Source organism: Myotis lucifugus, unplaced genomic scaffold, assembly GCF_000147115.1.
Source record: "Myotis lucifugus unplaced genomic scaffold, Myoluc2.0 scaffold_952, whole genome shotgun sequence".
Taxonomy (NCBI): Eukaryota; Metazoa; Chordata; class Mammalia; order Chiroptera; family Vespertilionidae; genus Myotis; species Myotis lucifugus.
Genome location: NW_005872000.1, coordinates 86775 through 96739, shown reverse-complemented (window position 1 = coordinate 96739; position 9965 = coordinate 86775). Strand labels below are relative to the sequence as shown.

General features: G+C 58.0%; 1 protein-coding gene across 1 annotated transcript in view; it reads left to right on the top strand.

The window, feature by feature from the left end:
• The first annotated feature begins 335 nt into the window (after window positions 1-335).
• P2RX1 (purinergic receptor P2X 1) overlaps window positions 336-9965 on the top strand; it is a 15921-nt gene continuing 6291 nt past the window's right edge. The window contains exon 1 of the mRNA XM_006106942.3: window positions 336-655. Coding sequence (XP_006107004.1) covers window positions 519-655 — 137 coding nt within the window. The 5' untranslated portion in view covers window positions 336-518. The remainder of the gene's footprint in view (window positions 656-9965) is intronic.

Below are 9965 nucleotides of genomic sequence, written 5' to 3'. Positions count from 1 at the left end.
CCTCCTTTCTCCCTGCGGTCCTGGCTGTCACCCCCAGGCGAAAAAGGGGATGTTTGGCTGTGGGGTGGGTCCCTGGCATGGGGGGGGGAGCCTCCAGCCTGCAGCCACGCTGCCTGCCGTGCGGGGGGCTGACAGCTTATCTGGCCACCGTGTGATGGGTGCGTGGTTTCCTGCCAACAACTTCTGTTTCCGGAGGCCCAGCAGGGCGCAGGCAGCTGGGGGCGGGGCCGCAGGGGCCGCCGGGCTGGTGACCCTGCCAGCTCCGCCCCCGTCCATCTTTGGGAATTTATTTGTCCACAGGCTCGGCTGTCCCTCAGTCCATTGCCTGCCAGGGACCCAAAGCTGCTCTGGGCACCCCAGGTCCTCCCTCCCCACCCAGGCGCCTGCAGCTGACCTCTGACTCCTGACCTCTGGCCCCACCTGCCCGCCCTGAGCTGCCCTGGGTCAGGGGACCTGGTGGTCACGCACCCAGAGGGCGAAGGCCACGCGGGCTCGGCTCTCGCCCCGCCGGGCCCAGCATGGCGCGGCGGCTGCAGGATGAGCTGGCCGCCTTCTTCTTCGAGTACGACACCCCCCGCATGGTGCTCGTGCGCAACAAGAAGGTGGGCATCATCTTCCGGCTGATCCAGCTCGTGGTTCTGGTCTACGTGATCGGGTGAGTCGGGGCCCCTCCCTGCTGCCCTCTGATGCCAGGCCTGCCCTCTCGGCTCCGGGATGTCCCCCGGGACCCCAAGGAGCCCCTCTTTCTTGCCACTGGTTGTCGTCCTTCCGGACAAACCCTGGGGCTGGTGAGAAAGAGTGGGAGCCAGTAGCCCCCTGGCGAGATGGAGACTCCGAGGCACAGAGGGGAGCCCCGTCCTGGGTCACCTGGGCAACCAGGGCAAACCCGCCGGGTTCTGTGGGACAGACTCACCAGGACCGGCTCCCTGAAGCGGTGAGTGGCTTCGGGGGTCAGGGCCCATGAGCTGCAGCCAGGGTCCCTCTACCTCTGACCCCACAGCCGAGCCAGGCCATCCTGAGGCAGAGCCCCTCCCCACCTGACAGGCCCAGCTCCCACGCCCTGCATAATGAGAGGCACCATGGGGTATTTGAGAACAGCTGGGCCTTCATGGGGGCATATCAGGCAAAGGTTGGAGGTCATCCTGGCCCCAGGGATGACAGCTCCTCTCTGGGCCTCCTGGGCCTGTCCCATCGTCCCAGGAGTTCAGGGATGGAAGCCAGGGGAGCCTCCCCTGCAGCCTGATGTTCCAGGGACCGTGCATGGCCGTCTTCCCGAAATCAGTCTGGCTGCCCTGGGAGCCAAGGCCGGCCTGGCAGGGGCTTGCACACGCATGTGCTTGTATGAACACACATGTGTCTGGTGTGTGGATGCATGTGTTGTACCCAGAGCTCTGTGTGGGTACGTGTGCCCTCATGTGTCAGTGTGTGCCCAATGGGTGTGGCTGCTGGGTGTGCCCCTGGGGCTGGGTGCCCACCTGTGCATGCCCTGTGGCTGAGGTGGGTGGGTGCCTGGTGCATGTGCCCCTGATTGCAGGGGGGGAGGGGCGCGCATCATGTCCACTCACAGCAGAGGGCTCCTAGGGGAGCTCAGCCCCTGCTGGGGAGTCTGGGGGCACCTGGCAGCCTCGGCCTGACTGCTATGTGATCCCGAGGGCCCTGCCCCTCTGGTCTCCATGTCCCCATTTTTGCTGTGGGACCAAACCAGGACTGCTGCCTGGAGCCCAGGAAGCTTAAGAGTCCTGTTCCCCCAGGGCCTCTGGCATCCAACAGCCTTCCCTCTGCCCACCTGGACACCAAGGCCTGAGAGCGGTCAAGGGCAGCCAGGGCTGGTGAAGGACCCCTTCCGGCTCCTCTCTCCTGTTCACAAACCAGTTTGACATCTGCAGTGTCCTTTGAGCTTGTGAGGGAAATCAAGGCTCAGAGAGGAGCAGTGGGGTTTCTGGTGACAGGAAAGTCCCTGTTAGGGCTGAGGCCTCCTGACCCCGGGGCCCGGCTCTGCCTCTCCGTTCCCACCTCACAAGGGCCTCTTTCTAACACAAGATGGGCCTGAACATCCACCCTCCAGGGAGGAAAGAGGTTGCTTGCCCACCCCTCACCCGGAGGCGGGAGAACGCTGTCCTCCGTGGCCCTGTGGCTCCCTCTCTGCTCTAGGGCAGCACTGGGAGCAGCGCCAGGGCCCTCTGGTTGCGACTGTCCAGGGAAAGGGACAGTCCTCCCACCCCTCCACTCCCCACACCCCATCCCTGGTGCAGCATATGCCTCAAGCCACCGTTCAGTCCTGAACACAGACCTCCAGTGACGGGGACCTCACTACCTCCCTCCCCCGCTTCCACCCTCCTAAGACAGTCCACTCAGTTTCCAAATAGATGTGGCCTCCTCAGCCTCAGTGAGGCTCAGAGGCACTGAGGGATTTAACCTGGACCTCACAGCTAGAACGTGGCCGAACCAGGACATGAATCCGGCTGTGTGGCTCCAAAGTCGGCCTTGATGTCCTGGAAGGGAAACCCACTCAGGGACGGGGACTGACCACCCCAGTCACAGCGCAGAGCCGGAAGGCAGGGTCCCTCCAGCACCCCTCAGCCCCACCCTCAAGTCTAGAAGTCAGCCTCCACCCCTGCTTGGGCTGGGACTCCTGCTGTCTCTGGCGCCCTCGTCTGGCCACTGCCCACAGCTGCAGACGGAAACCAGCCTGGATTTGGTTTTACTCTCAGTCTTCAATTTCCCAACTGTCCCAGGGAGCTTGGGTGGGGAAAACCCTTCTAAAGGCATGCACAGAAGTTCAACCATTTCTCTCTCCTGAGAAAGAATGGCCTTTCTTCAGTTACACACACACACACACACACACACACACACACACACACACACCTCTTTCCAAGGCCCCTGTCCGTCAGTGTCTGGTCCTGAGGGTGTTGCAGGAGAAATGCCAGGCTCCCGGACACCAGCGACAGGGGCACAGTCCAGGTGGGGGATGGGCAGCCACAGAGACAGACCTGGACAGAGGGACATTGGGGGACAACCACTCAGATGAAGAGAGAGGCTCTGAGACTTAGAAACGGAGAGAGTTACTGAGACAGGCAGGGAGGCCGAGGTGCTGAGAAGCTGACCGGGTTCCGAGGAGGGGGGCTGAGGATGTGTTCTCATCCGGCGCACTGTTCCGGGAAGCCCAAGGCAGGAGGAGGGAGCAGGTGGGCCTGAGGCCCTGATAGGCTGTGCAAAGACTTTTTTTTGGCTCAAATTATGGTGGTTAATTCGTAGTGGCATTTCTCCTGGGCAGCAATGAGCTCTCCATAACTGGTGGTGTGCAGGCAGTGGGGCTGCCGTCCACGATCTAGCAGGCCCATAAAAGGGTGTGCTGAGATATGTCCCTGCCTGGGGTGTTCTGGTCAAGGGGGGAGAAAGATCTTTCTGGGGCACACAGGAGAGTCCAAGGGGACTTGTGAATGCTGCTTGGGGAAGGGAGCCTGGAAGGCTTCCTGGAGGAGGTGACACAGTGGTGGAACCAACCTTGAACTTTTCCTCAGGCCCCCCTGGGCCTCTTCTCACCTCAGTCCTCACCCTGTCCCTGCGCACCCACATACAGCTCTTGAATCATGTGCTCCTGAGACCTCCAAATGGATCCTGGAGCACACCAACCAGGGATGAGAGCAGATACAAATGAATGCTGGGAGAAATGTATCTGAAGACATTTCTTTTTTGTTGTTAATCCTCACCCAAGGATATTTTTTCTATTGATTTTTAGAGAGAGTGGAAGGGAAGGAGGGGGGAGAAAGAGAGAAAGGAGTGAGAGAGACACATCGATTGGTTGCCTCCTACACAGGGCCTGATCCAGGCTGGAATCGGGTCTGCAACCCAGGTACATGCCCTTGACCAGGAATCAAACCTGGACCCTTCGGTCCGAGGGCCAACGCTCTAACCACTGAGCAACCAGCCAGGGCTGAAGACATTTCTGCAGCATCTTTTCCATGCCTGGTGCTGTGTTGGGCTTCATGGGACAGAGGTGGGGACAGGGTCGGCAGAGGGGAGAACAAGGAGATGAGGATGAATTAGCCGGAACTCCTTTGGTTCCTAGACACAGAAACTGATCAAACTGTATTTATGTAACTGAAACACCGATGCAGCCTTCAGGCCTGCCTGGATCCTCCATGGAGGCCACAGGAGGAGAAAGCTCTACATCTCTCATCCAGGAGACGAGGAGTTCAGGCTGGTCCCGTCTGGGCTCTCCAGTGAAGCTAGCCAGGACCTAGCTCCCTCTGCCCCGGCTCTGCTCTCCCCGGCCTCAGGCAGGCTCTCTGTCCCCGAGTGGCAAAATGGCCCCCAGCAACTCTGAGCTGACATCCCACCAGCTGAGCCTCCCCTGGGGCACAAGAACATCTCCTTTCCAGGAGTTCCAGCAGAAGTCCTGGGTCCATCGCTTCCTGGCCTAGGCTGGGTCATGAACCCAGCTCAGAACCAATCACTGTGGCCAAGGAGTGAATGCCCTGATTGGTGGAGCCCGGCTGATTGGCCACCTTGTCCAAGCAGGGCTGTGGGGAAGCAGCGTGTGATCAAAGGCCCTGGGCCAGCAGGAAAGGAGCAAGGCAGCCCTGGCCAGTGTTGCTCAGTAGCTAGAGTGTCAGCCCAAGGATCGAAGGGTCTGGGGTTTGATTCCCACAGTTGCAGGTTCGATCTCTGGCCCCAGTTGGGGTGTGATCAGGAGGCAGGAGGAAACCAATTGATGTTTCCCTCATCTCTCTCTCTCTCTCTCTCTCTCTCTCTCTCTCTCTCTCTTTCTCTCTCTCTCCCCTCCCTTCTCCTACCTCCCTTTCATTCTCTCTAAAAAATTAATGGCAAAAATGTTCAGGTGAGGATTAAAAAATAATAATAATAAATAAAGGAACCAAGGGAGAGGAACTGGAGGAATGAGCGGGGCCACTGGCTCAGGCCTCTGAACCTGGGGCTGAGCAGCGTGGGCTTCCTCCTGCAGGCAGCTGTCTCTGAGGGGTGTCTAGCAGGGGAAAGCCTGGGGCAGGCAGGTGCTGGGGTGGGGGTGGAGGCCAGAGGCAGGACAGCCATGAAGAGGCAGAAGCCGTGAGTATGGACGACAGAGGTCATCACTCTGGCGGACCCCACACCAGGGTGGCCACACTCAGCTCCTGCCCCTCACTGCTCAGCTCCTGCCCCTCACTGCCCAGCTTCTGCCCCTCACTGCCCAGCTCCTGCCCCTCACTGCTCAGCTTCTGCTCTTCATTGCTCAGCTCCTGCCCCTCACTGCTCAGCTCCTGCCCCTTACTGCTCAGCTTCTGCCCCTCACTGCTCAGCTTCTGCCCCTCACTGCTCAGCTTCTGCCCTCACTGCCCAGCTCCTGCCCCTCACTGCTCAGCTTCTGCCCCTCACTGCTCAGCTCCTGCCCCTCACTGTCCAGCTCCTGCCCCTCACTGCTCAGCTCCTGCCCCTCACTGCTCAGCTTCTGCCCCTCACTGCCCAGCTTCTGCCCCTCACTGCTCAGCTCCTGCCCCTCACTGCTCAGCTTCTGCCCCTCACTGCTCAGCTCCTGCCCCTCACTGCTGCAGGGGGACATGTGCCCAGCACGGCCAGAGTTTCCGACTTCTTAGGAGCAGTGGGAAACTGGAACTTACGGGTGAAAGGAACCTCTTTATTTGCCGAGGTTGGAAACTCATTCAAACATTTAAAAACAAATCATCAGCGTGACTTGTCTGTAGACTGCATGCTGACCAGCCTCTGAGCCCCAGCGTGGGCCCCAGCTCTGAACTCAGCCCCTTCCTGGCTCCGAGTCTGGCTTGTCCCTCCCCGAGTCTGCTCTGCCCCGTAGCTCGTGTGAGGCCTGGTCAGCTCCTGCCTGTGCCCGGGTGACCCCCTGCCCGCCCTGCCCCAAGCCAGAGCTGCCCCAGCACCCGCCCAGCTCCTCCCGGCTCCCACAACAAACCCCTCTGGCCCTTAGAGGAAAGCCGAGGGCGGCCAGGAGAGACCAGACAATGGGCATGAAGGACAGGAAGGGCGGGAGGATGACGCCCGGGTTTTGGGCCCGGGGACGGGGCACCAGAGGAGCAAGTTCTGGGGACACACGAGGCATTCTAGTGGGTCCTGTTGGGTTTTTACTTTGAGATATAATTCACATGCGATCACATTCACCATTTTAAAATATACCGTTTGGTGGGTTTTAGCATAATCACAAATTTGTGCAACCATCACCACTATCCAATTCCAGACATTTTCACTATTCAAAAATAACAAACAAACAGAAACCCCACCCTGTGCCCCTGAGCAATCCTTGCCCATCCCGGACATTTCACAGAAGTCAAGTCACACAACGTGTGGTCTTGTGTGCTGGCTGTGGTCTTGTGTGCTGGCTTTTGTCACCTCGTCCAGGTCGTAGGTGTATCGGTGCTTCCTTCCCTTCTGTGGCTGAATAACATTCCACGGTGTGGATCCCCCACGTGTTGTTTATCCACTCGTTGGTTCAAGGACATCTGGGCTGTTTCCGCTTTGGTTCCTCATGAAGAATGTGGCTGTGAACATTCGTGGGCATGTTTTCGCATGGACGTACGTTGTCAGGATACCTATAAATGGAATCGCTGGGTCAAATGGAAATTCCCTGTCTGCCTTTTGGAGGAAGAGCTGGCTTTTCCAAAGGGTCGGCTTAGGTTGGAGGAGCCTGTGGGGTGTCGGGGTGGGGCCGGGGCAGAGGGGAGGGATGTGTGTCACCAAGCGGTGAGTGCAGACTTTTGGGTTGTTTTGTTCACTTCTGTATTTTTAGCGTCTAGGAAAGTGCTTGGCACATAGTAGGGCAGGGGTGGGGCACCTTTTTCCTGCTGAGGGCCGTTTGGATATTTATATCATTCGCGGGCCATACAAAATTATCAACTTAAAAGTTAGCCTGCTACCATTGGTCAAACATTTAATTAGCTCACCCCTAGTGCCTTGGCAGGGCCGGACCAAATGATTTCGCGGGCCTTATACAGCCCGAGGGCCCGACGTCCCCCCTGTCATAGGGGTTGATAAATAAATATTTGTTGAATGACAAATGAATGCGTGGGATTGAGTTTTGGGAGAGAGTAAAGAAGTGGAGGTAGGAACCCTGGCGCACAGTGGGTCTGTGATAGCTCGCACGGGATTCTGCCTGGACTGGGGATGGAGGCCAGGCCGATGGGGGCAGATGGACATTGAAAGAATTAGTGAAGGAAGAGTAGGGACAGTGAAAACAGGAGACTGACTTACTGTGTGCCTACGCATGCTCATTCATTTAATGGGAACTCATGGGGATCCCCAGTCACCTCCCCTCTTTTTCTTCCAGGGGCCAGCCCACTGCTCATGCGCGGCCGGGCCCTGCTTGTATTTGTGGAATGAACAATCCTTGTGGGAGGTGTCACCACCTCCGTTTTACTGAGAAAGCCAGGGCTCAGAGAGGTTTAGTCTCCAGCCAGAAGCCACACAGCGGTGAGTGGCAGTGCTGGTGCCCGAACCTTGGCCTCTAGGCCGTTCCAACATGTGGCCTCTTCCATGAGAGGCCGCTGGAGAAGAGAGAGAGGGTTTTGCTGAGAATGAGGTGGGTAGAAAGGGAAAGAGAATTTCTGGAAGGGGAGGCACTTCAATAACGGCCGGTGTTTGGGGCATTAGGTGCCCATGGTGGCTTCCCAGAGTGGTGACAGCAAGGCTGGGTCAGGCTTTGGAGGAGAGGGCCTGGCACCGTGGCCATTCTTTCACTAACCAGAACTGAGGCCAGAGATGCCAGATTGTATCTTTCCCATTGACCCCCAGGCCTGACAGCCCCCAGGGCACAAAGTCAAGAGTGGCTGCACGGCCCCAGCGTGCAGCCTCCTGGGTCTCTGCTTCCTCCCCCAACCCCCGCGCCTCTGGCTCCTGGCCACACCTGATGCCCAGTGGAGGGGCAGAGTCCCGGGCTGCGGCCCTGAGCCTGGGTCTCCCTCTGACCCAGGAGAGATGCTCCCCAGGCCTCCATTTTCTCATCTATATTGTGAGGAGTCGGTGTGGGGCAACGAGAGAAATGCTGCTGGACACTGGGGTCCGGGGTGCCCAGAGAGAGGCCAGTGACCTCCTCTGCAGCTTGGGCACGAAGCCAGAGGCCGTCCTGGAGGAAGCAACCTAAGGAGGGCGGGGCATCGGTGATGCCCACTCTCCCTGCGTCAGCTGGAGGCAGTGAGACAGGTTCAGGACCCAGAATTGGGGGCCTTTGTCATGTCTTACCTGTTGCCTCCTGGGACCTGCAGGGGGCAGCAGTGACCCAGCTTAGGCATAGGGTTGGGGTGGGGTGAGGGCTTGGCTCCAGTGCCCCGCAGGGCGAGGGGCTTGCAGAAAGAGGAATGGACTATGGGAGGTGAGAGGAGGACATTGGTGGGCTGCCTTCCTGGGCCTGGATCAGGGAGCCAGCTCCTGGAGAGCTAGCAGTGATTCTGGGGCTAAGAGGCCTGGAGAATTCCGTTACTGGGCACAGGAGAGGGGGAGAATTCCGTTACCGGGCACGGGAGAGGGGGAGAATTCCGTTACCGGGCACGGGAGAGGGAGAATTCCGTTACCGGGCACGGGAGAGGGGGAGAATTCCGTTACCGGGCACGGGAGAGGGGGAGAATTCTGTTACCGGGCACGGGAGAGGGGCTTTGAGCTCTGCTTGGACAGGTAGACTGAGGGTAGAGTGAGGGGTGAAGGGGGCACAAATACACCTGCCCCGTCAGACCTGCCCATAGGTGCGCTCACAGATTTGCCCTGGGGATACGAAGCCACAAACTCTGGACACACACACACAGTTACAGGGATCTGAGGAAGAGAACCACACTCTGGATAGAAGTGTTTCCAGGACTGTCGGTCGTAAGCAACAGAAACCAAAACCAAACTGGCTTACATAAAGGAAGGGGATTTATTAGCTCATGAAAAGTCCAGAAGTAGATTTCTCATGCTTTAGGTCTGGCTGGGTCCAGGTGCTAAAACAACTTGGTAGGAGTCTGCCACCCTCCATTTCCTGGCCTGGCTTTCTCTAAGTTGGCTTCATTCTCACGCTTGCTCTGTGAGGAGCAAAGATAACTTGCCATCGTTTTGATCTCGGAGCCACCTTGCTTAGCCACCCAGCAGAGAGGATGTCTTTCCCCAATAATTCCAAGAAGAATCCTGGCCTCCCTGCTGGAACTCCCAGGTCAGGTGCTCATCCTTAGACCCATCACTGTTGCTACGGTGATGGAACATTGATTGGCAAGCCTTGCTCATGTGCCTACCCCTGGGGCTAAGAGGAGGGGGGGCGTGGAACCTTCCAGATTGAAAGTGGAGAATGCATAGGAATAGGGGTTCTCGATGCTGGGAAGAGAAGGCCAGGATTCCCCAGGAGAGCTGGGAGGCCTCCCGCCTGAGCCACTCCCACAAGGGCCGTGACCGGGGGCCAGAGGCTGCCAGGCGTGCGGGGTCATGCTCTGCTGTTTTTCTGTGGGAGGCCCTCAGGGAGGAAGGAGTCCTCTCACGAGGACTGGGGTTCAAGATGCTTGGCCTTCAGGCACCAGCAAATTCTGCTCTTGGAAAAGGACCTGGCAGAGTCCTTCAGTGGGTCTCCTACCCGGGAATTAGTTATTTTCGGCACGAAAAGGATGGTGGAACTTCAGGCACTGGCCAGCGGGGGGAGGTAGTGGTTCTCCTGCCTGCAGCCCGAAGTGTAGCTTTAGGAGCAGAGAGTAGCTCAGAAATGCGTCTTTTTCTTCTTCTTCTTCTTTTTTTTAAATATATTTTATTGATTTCTTACAGAGAGGAAGGGAGAGAGACAGAGAGTTAGAAACATTGATGAGAGAGAACCATCGATCAGCTGCCTCCTGCACATCCCCCACGGGGGGTGTGCCCGCAACCCAGGTACATGCCCCTGACCGGAATCGAACCCGGGACCCTTCAGTCTGCAGGCCGACGCTCTATCCACTGAGCCAAACCGGTTTCGGCCTTCTTCTTTAAAAAAAAAAAAAAATATATATATATATATA